Below are 20,547 nucleotides of genomic sequence, written 5' to 3'. Positions count from 1 at the left end.
TTGTTTCCAATATTACAACTTCGTTGTCATGACGATGTAACTGGAAATCCTATAATATGGTTTACACTTAACGCAGATAAATCCCTGATTTTTATCAAAATAAAATCATGTTACCATGTTAAAATAATGTCTATTTCTTGTGGCTATACTTTTAGAAAAAGTGTTTAAATTTTTTTGTACTGGCCCCATTCACTTCCACAGTAAGTGCCTTTGCTGTAAACGCAATATGTACTTTTTGGTTTCTTTAAGTAAAGGAGCATAATTTTTTTTTTTTTTTAGTATTCAACATTATACCACAAATGCTGTTGATTGAGCTCAACTTGTATTGACCCCAGAACATTAAAATTCTATAGCCAAAGTGGACTAGTGGATTTTGTTGCTGAGAGTCAAGTATGAGTTTTAGATGGAATTGTGGTTTATCCATCATCTACATAATATAATGTTATACGCTGCCAAAGTAACTATGCATAAAGCCACGGATAATTTTGTTGCCAGTCTGGAAAAGCATGGCATAAGCATGCAAACATTCTGGTGTGGTAACTGATACAAGTAATCTGAAAAGCATTTGGGCAGCACTGCTATAATTCGAACCTCTTCATGAAGTGGATTTGACAGGCAAAAGAGCATTAAGGAGGTAAATCCTGTAAACAAATTTAATTTATTCAATGTTTTGTATTGAAAATCACATTTAAAGGGTTAGTTCATCTCATCCAATAATTACAATTCTGTCAATTTACTCACCCTTGTGTTGTTCCAAACCTGCATGAATTACTTTGTTCTGAGAAAAACCTTGTATGGGATATTCATTGTATGGGAAATTGTAATGCCAACATTTTCACATTTCCGCTCATGTTCTATGGAAAAAAGGGACCTAGGTTTGGAATGGAATTTTTCATTGAACTATCCCTTTAAATTGAGAGAGATTCCCATGAAACTTAGCCTACTTTTTTCAAGAAAATGTATGGATTATTTGATGCTTCAGACTTCAGTGTAACTGAGATTAGATCCTTATGCATAGTTTCTGCGAAGACAAGAGTGCCCCACCCTGCTTTGTGATGGGTGTCAGATCCAGACTAATTCCTTCCTTTGACCTCAAAATTCCTGGTGGCGTGCTGCCTTTTCCCTACCTATGTGAAGAGACAGGTTCCTTTTGTGTGGTATATTAGTGTGCCTCACTGAGTGGGTGAAGAGTTCAGAGAGCAGACAAAGACAGACTGAGGAGAAGAGGCTAGGAGCCATCCACTCCGATAGAATGGAGCTTTCATGTGGCCACCATTCATTGACACCAGGCCCAAGAGTCCTACCTGGAAAGCCATCTCTCCAACACAATGCTTCAGCTGTGGAGCTTGGCCAACTGTCAACAGGTGGCCATCTCGTAGCCTCAGCTCAACAAACAATTTCACAGCCTCCTTGTTTACCCAGCTTTTTATTCTCCTCTTCAAATGCAAATGACTTATAGCTCTGTCATTACAGAACTTATTACAAAATTTATTTTGGGCCCAGTGGCTGGGGAAGCTATTATTTTTCTTACGCATGTGCCAACCCTCAAACGATTAATCACTGCCAAGAAACCCATGGACTCTCAGCGTGGTGTCAGGAGAGATGGCGAGCGAATCCAAGATAAACACCTAGCAAGAAAACAAATTATATTTCCGGGGGGGTGTTATTGATGTTTTTCAAGTGTGTTACACAAAAGACAACTCCAACAACCACAAGTGGTTGAGAAATGGCAGACAGGTGCATGTTTGTCTCACAGTAGCATGTTGTGCCCATCCATGTAGAACGCCCAGCTACAACCATGCACCAAACATGGACAAGCACTGGATCATGCAGTACACAGGCCCGATGAAGCCAATTCACATGGAGTTCACCAACTTCCTGCACAGGAAGAGGCTCCAGACACTGATGTCTGTAGATGACTCTGTGGAAAAGGTCAGTTTTATTTTGTTTTATTTTTTCTTTTTCTTGCTCCAAATCCTGGATATTCAAAAGATTCTACATATTAACTAGAAATAAATGTGTGTATACTATGTGTTCCAGATATACAATGCTTTGGTCGACACTGGGGAGCTGGATAACACCTACATTATTTACACAGCTGACCATGGGTACCACATTGGGCAGTTTGGTCTGGTCAAGGGGAAGTCTATGCCCTATGATTTTGACCTCAGAGTGCCATTCTTTGTTAGAGGTCCAAATGTGGAGCCAGGTGCAAGGTAAATTCAACTTCAACTTCAAATTTTACACCCTTTTGCATGACATACCATATTTTCCATAATGATCTTGTGACTTGTAGTCCAGAGCAATTTATATAGTGTAATTGATTGTCGGCCAGTCAAACACACTGCACTCCAAACACATATGCTTTTAAAGAGTATCAGTGCGACTTATACAAGGATGTGAGTTAAGGTTTTGTTTTTCTCTCAACAAAGCAATTTTAACTCTGGGTCCCCACGGTCCTGGAAAACATAGAAATATCAATATTTTTATGTTTTCCAGGCCTGAAAAAATCATGGGAAAGAATTCAATCTTGAAAGTCATGGAAATTTACTGCATTTTTCTAGTTATACTTTGCTCCCAAGATATTTCATTGGCTAGATATTGATCATGTGTAGAGTAAAACTTGCAAGCTATACCGAATTATTCTGTTGAGTTGGTCATTTTACACACAATCTATCAAACTGATTCACACATCAGTCTGAATGATTAATTGGCGGATTGGTCTAAAAGGGAATTATTTAAAACTCCTCCAGTAATCAGTCATGAAAACGTCATAAAACTTGTGAGAACCCTGTCAATCCATGCATCGTTAAAGTTCTTTTTCAGGTTTATCAGTTTTATTTTATGGTCTATTTCTCATAGGAACAATCATCTTGTGCTAAACATTGATCTCGCACCCACAATCCTGGACATAGCTGGCTTGGACACTCCACCTGATATGGATGGCAAATCTATCCTGAAACTTCTAGATCAGGAAAAGACTGGGAATAGGTGAGCTGACTCTGGTCCATAACAAACATTATATTCCCAGTCTAATGTGAAATGTATGATTTAAGTGGTATCTCATTATGTATTGCTTTAAACCAATGAAGTTGAGTTGAGGGAGTTATGTTTTGCATTTGGATTTAATTTTAAAGGGTTTCTGGCAGGTAAAGAATGTTATAAATGCTCTGGGGTGACTGCCACTTATGATGGCAAAAGATATTGAGCAGATTAAGGTGTCATAATTCAGGCCAAGCTAAACATCTGCTTATAGTATGTAAATGACAAGAATACTGAGAAAGGTCTTAAATATTTGCATATTATTTTTCAGATTTAAACCCAACCGGAAACCCAAAGTCTGGAGGGACACATTCCTTGTGGAGCGTGGGTAAAACAAACATTATTCCCTCTCTGGTTAATTATACCGTAAAATCACTAAAAAAACGTGTGAAATAAATTAGAATTGATTTATTTTGCATGGGAGGCTCCCCACATACAATCCAATTGTTTCATTCCAGTATTTTGCTGAGAAACCGCCAAGAGATAAGATGTACACGTTATGAATTTGAGATTCCATTGCGCAAACATCCGTCTACATTGACATGGCTTGGGTCGAGTTCACCTAACAATGTGGGAAAATACCTCAAATATAGTCCTATTTAGCATAATAATCATGAAAAACAACTAAAGCATCACAGGAATATCAGAATTTTGCTACCTTCAGTCAAATATGTCCTCGAGAGTTCAGCTATTTAAATTAGAGTCGTATACGCTCATAAGATAAGTTTCAGTCACTCTGTAGGATGCTCAGGACAGCAGCAAATCCTTCCCCAGGGAAATATATGATATTACCTGTGGAATCAGATTCAAACTTGATATGTCTGCATAGCGTTACTCTTTATTTTATGGAATGTAGGTATGGTGTTGAAATGACCGTATTTAACTAACTGTACCTTTGCCTGTGAGCAATTGTTTCTGGATGGTCCAAAAATTTATTTGGACACTTTTGAACACTTTAAGCCACTCTTAAATATATATGAATTCCTTTGCATTTAACAACAAATTAAAGTGGCGTCTGCAAACAAATGATGACCTTTTTCTCAGAACTAACCATTTTTATTTGCTTTAAGTTTTAGTGTGTGTGCGTGCGTGTGTGTGGTCCGTTCCCATATTCTTGGACACTTTCTGATTGTCAAACATTAGTGGAACATGCCCATTGTTAATGAACCACATAAGTGGTTACTATACTAGGACACCTGTGTGAACTTGAGGGGACTTCATACAGCCACTAAAAAAAACAAAAAACACCTTGAAACCAATTAAAAGCAATTGCAAAAAACGTATAGTTCTGAGAAAGTCACCATTTGTTTCACTTTTAAATAATATATATATATATATATATATATAAAACATGATACAGTATATTCTTCAAAGCTAACAACTTATTTTAATGTTTAAAGTATGGTTGTTTTATATTTCTCTAAAATAAATGCCATTGGCTTGATATTTTCTTATATACATCCAAGACATCCATAATTTTGTTTATGTGTGGCTTAAGTGTCCAAATACTTTTTTGGGGCCACTGTACATTTTTGCCTCTGGATACTTTTATCATGGCACACAAATCCAAAAATATGTTACCATATCTTTTGAGACCCTATCACTTAACACAATAGACTGTCCGGGGGTTAAGTTTAAAATGTGCAGCTTGGAAGCCCTTTGCACGTAATCACTGTGTGGTAACTGTGGCCGTGGGCACAACCACGCTGCTGTCTCTGTCTAACATTCCTCATGTCACTCGCAGGGGGCTGTCAGTCTTCTTAATGGCATATTGCCACTCCCACAGCCAGCCCGCTATTTCTTTCTGCTTAACGCTAAGTGAAAGAAGGTTTTTCCAGGAAAGCGCAGCGTTGATCATTGCAGGCTGTTGCTTCCGTCACTAAATAACTGTTGTGTATAAAGCCAGACCACTAGATGTGTTTATACCAAAATGTCATTAACCTGTTTTGCAGTCACGACAGCTCCAATTTTATGAGAAGTCAGATCAGTAACCACTTCATTTATCAGTTCTGGTGAAATCAGTCAGAGCCTTTATTTCCACTACAGGCACCATTCTTAAATGTATACTCACCGTCGTGTCATACCAAATCTGTATGACTTTGTTTATTCTATGGAACACGTAAGAGAATTATATAAAAAAAATATATATATTATTTTTAATTACTTACATTTCTGTCTTTTCCTCACTCAAAGATATCACATGACTTCAGAAGACTTTGAATGTAGCACATTAATTGAATGGATTGTTTTAATGGTGCTTCCCTGCTGGAAAGAAAAAACAGCTAAAACCAGCCTAAGCTGGTTTGTTACTCTTAGATGGTCTATCACCCTGGTCAGACCTGTCAGTTGGATGGTTTTAGAGGGGTATGGGTCACATTCCAGCTGGCCTGGTTGGGAGACTAGTCCAGCTTAAACCAGCCTACCTAGTTTTAATTGTTTTGTTTTTTTAAGCAGGGTTTTGCATCCTTTTTGTTTATCTAAATAATTGTAATCATTTATTGTACTTGCATGGAAAAAACAAAGTCTTTTTTTTTTTTTTTTTTTTAAACCGTAAAATTCTTATTTTTGGATGAACTAATTCTTAAAGGGATAGTTCTCCAAAAAATGATGCCATTCCAGATGTGTATGACTTTCTTCTGCTGAACACAATCAAAGATGTTTAGAGTATCTCAGCTCTGTAGGTCCTCACAATACAAGTGAATGGGTTCCAAAAGGTCTAAAAGGCACAAAGGCTGCATTAAAGTAATCCATATGACTCCAGTGGTTAAATCCATGCCTTCAGATGTGATTTGATAGGTGTGGGTGAGAAAAAAAAAAATCTATATTCAAGTCCTTTTTTACAATCAACTCACTTTCACGTTCTTCTTTTATTTTTGGCAATTCGCATTCTCCATTCATATCGCCACCTATTTGGCAGGGAGGACAATTTATAGTAAGAAATAACTTGTATTGATCTGTTTCTCATCTGCATATTGTATCACTGAATATCTAGATTTAACCACCTGAAGTCTTGTGGATTACTTTTATGCTGCTTTAATGTGCCTTTTGGTCCTTCAAATGTTTGGTACCCATTCACCTCCATTGTATGGACCTACAGAGCAGAAATATTCTTCTAAAAAATCTTCTAAAAAAGTTTATGTTCTGCAGAAGAAAGTCAAACACATATGGAATGGCATGAGGGTGAGTAAATAGTGAGAGAATTTTCATTTTTGGGTGAACTCTTTAAATGCTTATTTTTGTGGTTGTCTATATTCAACAACCTCAAATTTGATGAGCCAAAAATACAATCCTATAAAACTACGATACAGATATCTTACTACCCAGGGGACGATGCAGTTATTTCTGTGGCCTATAAGAATGCATTAACACAAGATATGGGTTGGGATGCAGGGTTGAGTGCAATTCCAGGAGTTCAAATGACTCTGCACAGAGCAGTTATATGACGCTGACTTGGGCGAGGCGCCCATGGTTTCCTGGCACCCAAATCCACCAGGAGGCTGCCGGCCTCGAAACGCAGCCTAGTAACTCACCAATGCCCATTTGTCATTTCAGCAAAATCCTGCGTAAGAAAGATGACTTGGGAGGCAACGCAAACACCCAACACTCCAATAGCTTACCCAAATACAAGAAGGTGAAGGAGGTGTGCCAGCAGGCCAAGTTTCAGACACCCTGTGAACAACCAGGACAGGTATAGGCACAATTTACACAATACATCTCTCTGTCTCTCACCCATGTGTCTCCCTCTGTCTCGCACCCACTGTCTGTCTACCTCCTTTTTTTTTACTGACACACACATGCACAATTTTTGTGTTTCATTTGTTGCTACACTACTGGTAAAATACAGCTTAAATCAGCCTAGGGTGGTTGGTTGGTCATGCTGGTCTAGCTGGTTGCCCAGCCTGGCCAAGCTTGTTTTTAAACTGATCTAGCTGGTCTCCCAGCCTGACTAGCTGATAAGTGCCCTATACCCCTCTAAAACTGGAAAATTATGCCAGTGCCATCAGCTTGACCAGGCTGGGAAACCATCTAACCTTCTTAGACTGGTTTAAGATGGTTTATCAGAATGGAAGTCTGCTAGACTCAACCTGGTCCTCATTTGTCCTGCTTTGGGCCTGATTCAGGGTGATCATGTGTTGAGAAAATCCTCTGAGAATTATAGTAAGAAAGCTTTTTGCCCCAATCACTCAACCTTAAATTATTATTGAATACAATAATTTGCACCTTTAACACGAAACCGGAGATTTGAGCGTGCAGTGCATAGCCAAAGTCCTTTGACTGGTGCCACTGTAATTTAAATCGATATTTACAACAAATTAAGGATAATTGGAGATTGGTTGTAGTTCTCTTTCATCAGTGCTCCGTTAACCAGCACACTCTGGGCCTGGTCCACCAGACCTTCTGTGGTGTGGCAATGAATCAGAGAGAGCTGAACATTACAAATTGGTACAATTTCAGGTAGCGTAAATGCAGACAGTATTTCAAGGACTGCGCTAATGCAAACCAGATTATTTTTATGGTCAGCTTAAGTGTTTGCCTGCAACACTTTGTCTGGAAATTTGATTGAACACAGCTTGGAATAACACGGGTTTCCATCTTTTCATTTTAGTTCAGTCACCTGCCTCAAAGTTGAAGGACACAATCCTGCCATGTTTGTATGAAAAGACCTCATAAAATTTGAGGTCCTTTATTTCATTAAACATGATTGCTTGTGCTTAGCTGCAATTTATGGCCAACCCTGAATCATTTGCTCGTGCTTGTTCAAACCTCACTTTCTATATCTTTTTACATATTTGTAAACCATTTCATTTCATTTATTATGAAAATTAATCTTGATTCAGGATATTGAAGCACACACCAAAAAATCTATTTCTTAATCAGTATTTTTGTCTTGTTTTTCAGTTAAAATATCAAAATCATTTACTCACCCTCATGCCATCTAAGATGTGTATGACTTTCTTTCTTCTACAGAACACAGAAGAATATCTCAGCACTGTAGGTCCATACAATGCAAGTGAATGGTGATCATGCATTTTGAAGCTCCAAAAAACAGATAAAGTTAGCATTAACATAACCTATTTGAATCTAGCTTGCTAAAGATTAATATCAATGTTAGAAAAATCAAGCTTTTTATATTCAGTGGTTTCCAAAAAAAAAAAAAAAAAAAAATTATACTTTGTCAATCTCTAATGACAAATAAATAAATGCTGTAAAATAAATATAGTTTATTGATAGTTTGTGATACAGAATACATCAACTAATGTTAACAAATGGAACCTTATTGTAAAGAGTTACCAAAACAAAATTGACAAAGGGGCAAGAAAAATACGCTTAATATTTTTGACTTGTTTCCAAGTAAAAATTTCTTAACATCCTTAATTCAAGATATTTTCCAGAAAGCATTGTATGCCTTGGATAAAGTAAATTATTGTTTTACAGTTTACTGCACAATTTTATGCCATTTTCAAATCTTTTTCAAATCAATTTTTACTTTCCCCCAGTCACCCACTACTTAACCCCATTGTTGTTTTTCTGGGAAATCCACTCACTGAAAAGATCGACATGTTTAAGGTGTTGAAACCTGACAAAGTTTAGAGTAAAACACACACTGCTTCCAGTTCACGTCTTCGCTTGTGGATAGTATCAGTCTCTTTCTAAAACGCTGTTCGTCTCAACTCCCTCACTCTTAGGCCATGCTTTCCTCTGTGACTAGTAGGAATGTGATGTTAAAGCCTTGCAACGACAGAATTTATGCAATAATTGACAAGTGCCTGCAGTGGAGTCAATGAGGGCAGTGTGAGTGTGTGATTGAGGGTATGTGAAAGTTAATGCCTGTGTTAGTTTCTCTGTGCTTTTCTTTCTGAGTTTGAGCTGTATCTTTGTCATGCAAGTAGTAAAGTAGTGAGCCTTCACATAGTTGGCGGTAGCTCTGTTTGCTCATATCTGTTTGACTAGTGGCTGTTTGGAGCCTGTGTGCCCTAAGCCTGGTGCACGCTGCAGTTTTTTTTTTTTTTTTTTTTACAATTATTACATGTCAGATTTTACAAAATGACCCAGGAGAGATCTTACATTAAAGCCAAATCTGAATGTGCGAAATCGACTAACTTTCATGTCATTGAGTACAATATACATTGCAGCCAGACTTCGGTTACACTTAGCAGCATTGACTGGTCCATTCTGCTTTTCTCATTGACACATTGACCTTGTAACGTACATAGCAAGCATGCAAGCCCTTGTGTTAATGCTAACAATATTTTGCCTGGAAAATGTAAAGGGAAAAAAAGCCTAAATCTGTCTGGAGTAAGTTGCATCTGGCCAAAAGAGGTCATTAACTTCAGAGGGCACTCGAGTGACTTCACATAATTCTGATGGTATATTCATAATGTAAAGGGAACCATATTTAAGTTACATATCATATGGACAAGCTAGTACCCCCCACACACACACACACACATCGTTATTGCTGTGCTCCTACTAGTTTTTCCTACTATGTCACACTAAAGGCCAAATATATTTCAGTTTTCTGCATGCTATTACATCTCACGCACATTGCGCATGACTGTGCTCAAAGAGTATCACAAACAGTCGTATTGCACGTTGGCCGAATGCGTCTGTTTGGCTCTCGGTCAAGAGTACATTTTGCAATACGAGGGAAGACATCTTTTATAATTCACGAAACTTGTCTCAGACTGCAAAAATGTGCCCAAAAGCGCACAGCGTGCACTGGGTTTTAGTGCGTTTGTGTTTGTCTACTGTATGCTTGTCTGGATGGACTAAATGAGTGAAAGTGCTCAGGCCAGCTTTGGCTCACCCTTTTGTGGTTTATTGCCCTGAAACAAACATCCTAGCTGGAGGCTTCTCCATCTGTGTTCCTGCAAGCCTGATTCACCAACACCCGCAGATGCATAAACTCAATGACGGGACTCCACAGGAAATCTGAGCATTGTGGCCATTGTTTGGAAATGGTTTCCCATAGTTGTGAGCACATGTCTGAGTTGTGGTCAGCTTTGAGCATCTGCAGAGCAAATGGCTAAATCAAATTAGGAGATTAGGTCTAAATTAGCTTCTGATTGCTGCTTTATGGGAAAGATTTGCAAGGTGGCGCTCTTACAATTGTGAATAAGTGGGATTACTCTACAGATGCTCAACTGCTAAGCTCTGTTTGCAGGCCGAGGATTAATTTTATTCAGAGACAATCTGTAATTATGGAAATTAGGTGACTTTTGCACACCAAGTGGTTAGAGAGACAAGTTTGACCTCCTAGATATTTATTGAAATTTATTTTGCTCTTTGTTCCAGAAATGGCACTGTGTCGAGGAGTTCAGTGGGAAATGGCGTTTGCAGAAGTGTAAGGGTTCCCTGAAGGAGGGATCCAAGAAAAGGACAAGGAGTCTCCGATCTCGAAGCTATGACAGCCAGGAAAAAGACTGCCACTGTGGAGACCGACCTTACAAACCTGCCAAGGTAGAGCGCCGGGCACACAGACGGTTCGCCCAGAGCAGAAGTCCACGTAAGTATGGTCAGAAATTTAGATTAAGTTATTTTGGAATAGAGTTGTTAGTTTTTCAAGGTTGTTTTTAGACAAACATTGAACTCTTGGGTGCCATTCTTGAAAATTGAGGTTGACCGATATTGGGTTTTGCCAATATGCCATCTATGATGGTGGAAAAGGCAGATAACCGATTAATCTGCTGATTGTTGTAAAATCTGCTAATAGAATCTTAGTCTTTCCGGACTGTGACGGGCACAGACATAATGGCAACAAGAGTCAAAAATTCATAAAAACCCATTTTATTGTGCAACCAAAAATCTTACAATCAGATGAAAATTTTGATTTGATACATAACATTTAACTTTTGACTATTAACAAGCCAGAATTACACCGGGACTCTTATTTTTAAACGTCTGTGCTCCCCAGCTCTCAAAAAAACATACGGAAAATAAAATATGCACTCTTATAATCGTCCACAATGTATTTACAGTGTAAACACTTCAAGTTAAACATTGTGACATGGGCTAAGTTCTGTTTAAGCAGTATTTCTGTATTCTGTTAATATGTTATTAAATACAAAACAATTAAAACATTTAAAATAAAAATGTAATGTTCATCACTTATTGGTCTAACAAGGAAAGGTCACTCGGTGAATGAAAAGTTATTTTGGTGAACAAAATTAAAATATTTGAATCACTGTGAAGAATCGCAGTCCCCATTACTAAGACTGAACTGTATCTGGATTCAATTATATTAAGAGAGTCCTGACTCATGTTTTGGTGCCATCTATTGGTGATGAGCTGAAAATTCAATAGTGGTGTGTATGTATGTATATATATATATCATATTTTGAGGACATGTACTTCATTATGTATATAAATGTTTAGGTATGCTATATAAATATTAAAGTATGTTTGGCTTAAACTGATCTCTTCCCTCAGGCTACAGACCTCGCTTTGTGCACACACGGCCTGCCAGATCTCTATCAGTGGCGTTTGAGGGAGAGATATATGATGTGGACCTGCAGGCTGACGACAAAACTCCCCTTGAGCCTCGACCAATCAGCACACAGCACTATGATCCTGAAGGATCCTTTGATCCGGACTTGGGGCTGGAGTCTGATGATGTCTCAGAGGAAATGCTGTCAGATGACACTAATGCAGTGGGCTACACCAATTCTCTCAAAGTTACACACAAGTAAGAGCTCCAATCCAATGGGTGCAACTTTCTGATATTTGCAAAACACAGTGTTGTTGTGAAATGTTTGATAAAAGTAGTAATTGCATTCCTAGGTGTAAAATTAACATTATGTCTGACATAATTTTCTTTCTAATCTTTGGTTTCCATTGTAGTATTACATTACCTTTTTGTTTTTGCTTGTTTGTGGCCTTTCAAAGTGCTTTTTTTCTAATTTGTTATTCATGTTACCATGGTATCACAGGTGTTTCATACTAATGAATGACACTGTGCACTGTGAAAGAGAGATTTACCAGTCCTCTAGAGCATGGAAAGACCACAAGAACTTTGTAGACCAGGAGGTAAGCGGTCCACCCATCATTTCTCAGAGGCCCATTTCACTTTTGTATATTGACTTTAAGATTACTGCTGTAAACTACATAGTGTTTGTCTTATGTGCTTGTTCCACAGATTGAACTTCTCCAGGATAAAATGAAGAAACTGCGTGAGGTTAGAGGTCATTTGAAGAGGAGGAGACCAGATGAATGTGACTGTGGAAAGAGGTCAGTTCCATTTTAAAGTTCCAAAATCTCAAAAATGGTTAATCAATTCCTTGAGTCATATGAATTAGATCACTTTGATGCATCTCTAAGCAGCCAACGAAACATGATTGGTCATTGGTTTACTCTCAGTCCACTTTTTGCAATGGTTCTTAATTTTATAAGATTCCTAACACAATCCAATTGGTCTGAAATCTGTTTACGAAAAGATAACCTTTATGATGTTGCGCTGGTAGATGTTTTACCTCATCTGAACTGCTAAATCCAAATTGAATAATTGGTTTTGTTTTAAATCTGAACAGCATTATGACTGAGTTAGATCAAGGTATTTTTAGAAGTTCCGTCTAGACCATCAACTTTAATTCGGTGCTGTTCTCTCATTATAACCAGCTACTATAGCAAAGAGAGAGAGCAGAAAAACAAACCCGACAGATTGAAGAATAGGAATGACCAACTCCATCCCTTTAAGTGAGTTCTTCTTGTGTGTGTACATGTTCGTGTGTCCTTTATCGTCCGTATGTGTGTCCCCGTATGTTGTATCTTCTAATTGTTGGAATAAAGTGTGTTGGATTAACTTCATATGGTGATTTGTATGATGTCTCAAAAACAGTCAAAGTGGTAATGCTACTATTTATCAAAAGAAAACTGTATGTGGGTGCACATAGTACAAGTTTATTTGAATGGTACAAGGCCATTTTTTGAATCATGTGTGCTTTAAAACAGTATGTTTGGAGACTGTACATTTGAAGAAATATTGGCTTTTGGAAGTTTTGCAACCACAGAATATTGGTGATGGACTAACTGCAAGCATTCTCTGTTGGTCCTGTTTATGTTCCTGTGTGAAATCTGCATGTGTGTGCTGCATGTGTTAGATTAGTGAAGTTTTAAATGTACCTTTTCATACTCTTATAATTCACAGGTCAGATCCTCATGGGGTTATTACCCATAGAGCTCTTTCCATAACTAGACCATCTACCGATACTATTTTCTATTAGCATAGAACTAGTTTTAAAGTATAAACAAATAATTGTAATTGCATTTTTGTAAGATATTGGTTTGAGATAATGAAACTTCCTAGTCTGCTACAATAAAACCCAACATCAGAAAATGGGTCAAGTAACTGGTGGTGATCTTGTGGATGGGGGATGTGTACAATGTCTTTTTCCCTTCTCATGACCTCTCTTCCTACTGTTTATGCAGTATCGGCTGGTCTACATATCCCCACCACATTGTGTAATTCACATGGGATCGAGTTCACTATCAATCTGGCTCTAATTTCTCATTTATTTATGCCACAGAGAGGTAATGCAGGAGGTGGACAGCAAGGCTCAGCTCTACAATGAGATCCGTCGCAGGAAAAAAGAGAGAAAGGAGAGAAAGAGGCAGAAGAAGGGTGATGACTGCAGTCTTCCTGGCCTAACCTGCTTCACACATAATAATGACCACTGGCAGACCGCCCCCTTCTGGAACTGTAAGGAAATAGTTAATGATATATGACTCCAAACAAAATAGTGTCTGGTTATAGTACACTAATATAAACAAATGTATAATAAATGTATTGTTCTCTATAGTGGGTGGCTTCTGTGCCTGCACCAGCTCTAACAACAACACATACTGGTGTCTAAGAACTATTAATGACACTCACAACACGCTCTTCTGTGAATTTGCCACTGGATTCCTGGAGTACTTCGACCTAAACAGTGACCCTTACCAGGTAAGGCCATACAATGTATTTTTGTTGCACTCCATGCTCTACTATTTTAGGAATCACAAAGCAGTGGTAGTTTATGTGTGCTCCAGACATTCAGGAGACTTGGTGCTCCAATGGAGATGCATGTTTAAGTCTGGCCTGCATTTCATGATAGTATTAGTCCCCCTCTCACTTTCTATCTCTCTCCACCATCCTGTCAAAACAAAGCAAATAAAAGGTAATAAATGGCAATTTCATTTATTCACTTAATCACTTCACTTACTGGCTCTGTGAATGCACTGTTTTTGCAGCTAAGCAATACAGTTTATACTGTGGAGAGGGATGTCTTAAGCCAGCTGCATCTTCAGCTAATGGAAATGAGGAGCTGTCAAGGGCACAAACAGTGCAACCCCAAACCGAAAAGTTCAGATGCAGGTAAAAATACTGTTCTCTCTCTCTGCACCACCCTTTGTGTGTTAAAATGGGGGAAGACACATGCTAGCTCACCTTATTTGTTTGTTTCTGAAAGCTTTTCATTGTAGTTATATATTCATTATTTATTTCACTGTTAAAATGCTGTTGGATCCATTGAATCCAGTCTTAGTGCTCTTTTAATATCCTACATATTGCTCTTACACGAAAGTCCTAATTTTTTAGCAAACACATGGTCTGGCATGTTTTACTTGGTCTGATTTTTGCATGATGCATGATTGGGGTGTACCACGTGATGCAATTTGGCATGATTTCTGATCACTGATGGATGGTAAATGTGCCCTCCCCATTTATATTCCCATTACATTCTCTCACCAGGGGACTATGCTCTGATACCAGCAGTCTAGCAATCATATCATCTCATACTTCTGCATTTTTCTCCTTTCCTAGTGAATACCAGACTAGATGAACAGTGCTCCAGTGAAAGTGCTGATGCATAAATGTAAAAGATGCTATGTTGTTGTTATATTTGTAGGTGTAAGAACCTGCGTGTGTGTTCTGTGTAAACACTTTTCATTATCTTAAATTATAAAGTTATATTTGACACAATCCTCTTTGGGTGTTTTTGATATTATTTAGCAGTGGAATTGTGGTTAAAAACATAGTATTTTTTGGCGTCTTTGTTCAGTAGGAAGGAAGATGTCTCTATAATATTGAGAATTTGGCCATTTAGAGCATGCTGTCACTAGGACAATTTTACTTCCATAACAGTGGAAAGCTGTTTATAATTTCCTGTGAGGAGAGACTGACTGACTCATCCTGTTGACATCACAACAACAGGAAAAATCATAGAGATCAGTTGTAACAGCTGCTTTCACGTTCTGTGTTAAATAATATTTTGATGTATAAGTTGTCATGGCTGTTTTCAACAGCTAACTTTTGTTTTAGAGGCAAAATTGATGGCATCACATTTCTTGGTTCAGAATCACTGCTGTAAAAAAAATTGTCTTGAACCACTCTTAAGAGGGTTTGATAGTCTTATTGGTTTAAGATGGTCTAACTAGCCATCTGGAAAGTCCACAAAACTACTCTAAAACCAGACTAGCCTAAACAGTCTGACATACCAGTTAAGACCTGCAGTCTGACTTTGGATAGTCTATGCTGTTAATTTCAACAGGGATAAATCTGTAGTGTAGGCTTAAAAGCATGCACACACATTCATGCAAGATCTTTAGAAAAATATCTCCACTCTGTCGGTCCATACAATGAAAGTGAATGGTGGCCAGAAATTATAAGGTCCAAAAAGCATATAAAGGCAGCATAAAAGTAATCCATAAGACTCCAGTGGTTAAATCCATATCTTCAAAAACTATATGATGGGTGTGGGTGAGGAAAAAGGTAAATATTTTAGTTATTTTTATTTTTTTTTTACCATAAATTCTCCTTCCTGCCCAGTATGTGAATCGCCAAAAACGAAATAAGTGAAACTGGAGAATGGTAGTGAAAAAGTACTTTTTGATCTGGTTCTCACCTGCACCTATCATATTGCTTTAGAAGAAATTGATTAAACCACTGGAGTAGTGTGGATCACTTTTAGGGTCCTTTTATATGGTTTTTGGAACTTCAAAGTTCAGGCCATCATTTACTTGCATTGTGTGGACCTACAGAGCTGAGATATTCTTCTAAAAATCCTTTATTTGTATTATGCATAAGAACGAAAGTCACACATCTGGGATGGCATGAGGGTCAGTAAATGATGATTTTAATATTTGGGGGAACTATCCCTTATTACAAATTAGTGCAATTCTCATGTTATTCCTGACCTTAGGTCATACAAGACTGAACAAAGACATTGCAGAATGCTTTTAATGTCATGTAACATTCATTCCATTCCAATGCAACACCTTCTTACCATCTGAAAAATTCATCTTTTTCTTAATGTAAGCAGGACCATCAAATGACCACTCGTAGTTACTCATTCATCTCCGTTTTCTACCACATTCCTTCATTGTGTCTTTTTAATCTAACAATACCTCTCCTCAGGAGCTGGGGTTTTGCATGAAGAACTGCAATATTTTTGTTCCATTTATTTTTTTCTTTTAAATCACAATAGACATTTAACAATGAATTGCTTTTATTTTCCTGATCAGGGAGTAAAGATGGAGGAAGCTATGATCAAAACAGGTATCCACACTTTTTGAATCCCTTATTGGCTTTTGAAATAACTGCATGGGCAGCTCATTTCCACTAATATGCAATGTTTCATTGAACTAAGCGTGTGTGGTTGCATGCTAGGTTTAGCTAACATAAATTCAGGTACATTACATTTCATTTAAAATCATCACAATATAAGTGGTAAACGGCAATTACAAAAGCATCCCTCTAATTTGAACTCTTAATGGACTTGTTTATTTGTTGTTGTTTTTCCTAAATGTTTTCTTATAGTAAATTTGCTGTTGACTAGTTGATAGTAAATTATTTGCAAATTAAATTCCAAAACTTCAGCTATTCACACACGCATCAACTCCGATATAGTTTATTATAGTGGAGTAGTATACTGTATATGAATATATCTCATTCCATGGAACATCAACTTTTCTTTGACTATTCTGCATCACAAGCAGACAGTTACATTTTCTCATTCACGCCTGTCCTGACATCTGTTCTTTGGCTTACCTGCTTACCAGGCTACAGCAGCATCGAAAATGGTCAAAGTTGAGGAGGCAAAACCATTCGTTCCTGTGAGTCTTTGAGACTAGATGAACCCATGTCTGTTCTCATTCCATTCTTAAGGGGATGGTTCATCGAAAATGAAAAACAGTTTTCTTCTGTGGAACACAAATGGAGATGTGAGGGAGTATTTTTAGCCTCAGTCACTATTCACTTTCATTATATCATAAAAGATGCACTGAAAGTGAATGGTGGCTGCCATTCTGCCTCACATCTCCTTTTGTGTTCCACGGAAGTCATATAGGTTTGGAGCAGCATCAGGGTGAGTGAATGATGACAGAATTGTCATTTGAGTGAACTATCCCTTTAAGTAATTTTCCACACTGCACACCAGATCTCTGTTGACCCTGAGTTGAGTGGCAGTTCTGACCTACTCTGGGAATGCTCATTCCATCTTGCCCCTCCCTTTAACACTTTGTTTTTGCAGATTTTAATTTTCTACCTCTTGCCCACTCATTCTGTCAAATGTTTGTTTTTGTTTTTTGCCATTTTCTTGGTTCCAGGTTGTCTTGATTTTCCATCTTTTTGCCACTTTCAAAGCATTGTTGGATATTTTATTTTTAAATATTCTTATTGCTTTGCAGATTTTCAGTCTGTCCGTGCACTTCTTATGATGTATATTGTTTTGGGTGTTCCATTTGGAGGCATACAATATTGGTTAACTCAATCTGCATTCACACAGCTTTACTGCTTTAAAGCTTTGTATTGGTCTGTGGCTTCAAAAGCACTGCAGTGGTGTGCAGGGCACTTATTCAAGGCCCTGGCCTCTCGCCAGGCTTAGCTGCATGTTTTAGATGCATTCCAAAGCAAATGCTTTTCTTGCACAGCCACTGTAAGACCTTCAGACCTAATGGAGTTCTTTTCTTCCTTCACCCTTTTCTAGAGCACAACCAACCTGGGACGTACACAATGGATAAGCTGCCCAATTTCACAGAGGATGTCAACTGGCAAGGACTGGCAGATCTGTACAGTGTAAACAAGAGTCTGTATGAACACAGACACAACTACAGTCCAAGCCTGGATGACTGGACAAACTTTTGGAAGGATGTAGATAGTATGTTTGTGCTGCTGAGAAATTTAATGGAACTCAACCAAACCAATGGGCTTAACCCCCTTGCTGAGCTGGGCTCCGGGGTGCTGGAGGAGGCCAGCGGTGCTGGAAGCCCTGTACAGGAGGAATGGCCACCTGTGGTCACTTCGAGCCCCACCACAGAAGGCCTGACTCCCAAAACATTTAAAGAGACTCTAAAGTCTCTTAACGATCTCCCAGAGGGCCACCAAACCGAGCGGAGTCGTCTTCTCAGAGGAGACACCTGGATTCAGCAGCTGGAAAATAAGCTGGACAATGACGGGATGACATTTAGTGGCAACGGTGTCACTGAGCTGGAGACCCACCATGACTTCCTGTTGCACAGCTTTAAAATCATGCATGAGCAACTGGAACTCTACCAGACCCCAAAACACCAGCAGGATGACGAGGACGACATTTTTCAGGCCCAAGTTTACCTCCCCCTCTCCCCACAGCCAGCTAAACCCCCAGAGCAGGCCAGGGACATGCCTCCACCCCAGACTGACAGCCCTCAGGAGAGGTGGAATGAAAGTGTCAAACCCTTTACTCTCAAGCCCAGGGACCCTCAGGACTCAGAGGGCAGTGCCTCGGGCCTTTCCCCTTTGAGAAAAGACTGCTGCCATGCACTATGAAGCCTGCCAACTCAAAGACAATAACCCCAGAGAGCATGGACTGCTTCCTCTGTACGAATCATCTAATGAGTTATTTTGTTTATCTTTTACAGGTGTTTCCAATTATTAGAAATCAGTGTTATGCATTTTGTAAAAAAAAAATTATATATATAGAAATTTAGAGGTTAAGTATCAGATGCATCTCAAATGTTTTAAGTGGAAAACGACATCAAAGTAAGGTTTTAATATATATTTTTAAAATGAAACAGGTTAAAATGGTGAAAACATTGCATTCAGTCTTGAATTAATCAAATGCAGGTTGTTTCCCAAGATATTTGATGCACTTTTTCATATTTCTCAATATCAACATATTTTACAGTCTCATTTACATGAGCAATTCAATATAAAAATCAACTCTCGCATTTTTAAGCAATGTTCTTGGTTCAATAATTTTAAGTGGCACAAACATAGAGTCGTCCCTCGTTTATTAAACAAAATCAAAATAAATGAAGGAAAACTTAAGTATGTTCAATGGAAGTGAATGGGGCCAGTCCATAAACATTCAAATACACTGTTTCAAAAGAATAGCCACAAGAATTAAACACATGTGTTAACATGATTTTATTGTGATTAAAATCACTTACTAAATAATTTGTAAAATTTCATCCAATATTACAAATTTGTTGTCAAGTTGACAAAAGGCTGTAATCTGATAAACGCTGTAACGCTGGTAAATCCCTGTTTTAATCACACTAAAATCATTTTAACAAGTATAATGTTTATCTTGTGGATATACTTTTAAAACTGTGTGTATTTTAATGTTTTTGAACTGGCCCTATTCACTTCCATTGCAAATTGCCTTACACTAACCGTGATATTTGCTTTGTTTTTAGATAAACGAGGGATGAGTTGTAATTATTTTTTGCAGAAAACAGCATTATGTCACTCATGCTTTAATATTAAGCCTGGAACATTCCTTGTATAGTCTTGATGTCAAATCATCCCTTTCTGGTGTCTACATTTGTTCACTTTCATTAATTAATATCTGAATGATGGAATTGTGTATCTAATACATCTTATAAAGTTCAGTTCACTGTTTAAACTATAAAACACTGCTTGAACACATTTACACATTTGGGTGAGGATGAGCATGGTTCAATGGTTATACTGGTTAGTGAAATGGTTTTCTCACACATGTTGTTTCACATTAAAATGTATAGTAGTTCAGCAGCATTCAGTCCATATACATGCAAGAATGGCATTGACCAAAAGTGACTTTCTCATAAGACTAAAGATAGAAGACCTTTTAACTTTTTCACTAATACTAACTCACAAAAATATATCACTTAAGTAGAGCTTGTTTCTTTTTATGAAGAATGTGAGATCATATGATCGTAACCTAATTTCAGCAGTTTTCTTTCGCCCTTTGTCTGACCAATTTTGTCCGCTCTTTAGAGCTACAGTGTCTAAATTACTTTCTGAAGTCAAATTTGTTTAAAAATTTACAGATATTACATTATTTTTAATCAATGGTGTTGGAACAATTCTGGCTTCTGGAAAGCCTAGAGGCTATTTTGAAATAAAAAATGTGTTTCACCTACCTTGTGCCTCCCTTATCTTCAAAAAACAAAGGTATTGAGACATGAGATTTCATCTAAGGGCAACAATACAAAAATATTTTAGAATGTACTCTTAAGAAATACAGCCAGTTTGTGGTCTAATCTGTTCATTTTGGGGTTGGCTCCACA

At 37.9% G+C, this 20,547-nt stretch overlaps 1 protein-coding gene across 1 annotated transcript in view; it reads left to right on the top strand.

The window, feature by feature from the left end:
- The window catches only part of LOC127634062 (extracellular sulfatase Sulf-1-like), a 46,953-nt gene extending 26,406 nt beyond the window's left edge, over positions 1 to 20,547 (top strand). The window contains 14 exon segments of the mRNA XM_052113473.1: positions 1,782 to 1,932; positions 2,041 to 2,216; positions 2,863 to 2,991; positions 3,314 to 3,370; positions 6,595 to 6,730; positions 10,339 to 10,549; positions 11,473 to 11,728; positions 11,973 to 12,069; positions 12,179 to 12,270; positions 12,658 to 12,735; positions 13,566 to 13,738; positions 13,839 to 13,981; positions 14,269 to 14,392; positions 18,003 to 20,547. Coding sequence (XP_051969433.1) covers positions 1,782 to 1,932; positions 2,041 to 2,216; positions 2,863 to 2,991; positions 3,314 to 3,370; positions 6,595 to 6,730; positions 10,339 to 10,549; positions 11,473 to 11,728; positions 11,973 to 12,069; positions 12,179 to 12,270; positions 12,658 to 12,735; positions 13,566 to 13,738; positions 13,839 to 13,981; positions 14,269 to 14,392; positions 18,003 to 18,820 — 2,641 coding nt within the window. The 3' untranslated portion in view covers positions 18,821 to 20,547.

Source organism: Xyrauchen texanus, chromosome 41 (genome assembly GCF_025860055.1).
Source record: "Xyrauchen texanus isolate HMW12.3.18 chromosome 41, RBS_HiC_50CHRs, whole genome shotgun sequence".
Taxonomy (NCBI): domain Eukaryota; kingdom Metazoa; phylum Chordata; class Actinopteri; order Cypriniformes; family Catostomidae; genus Xyrauchen; species Xyrauchen texanus.
This window is presented reverse-complemented; position numbering and strand designations above follow the sequence as displayed.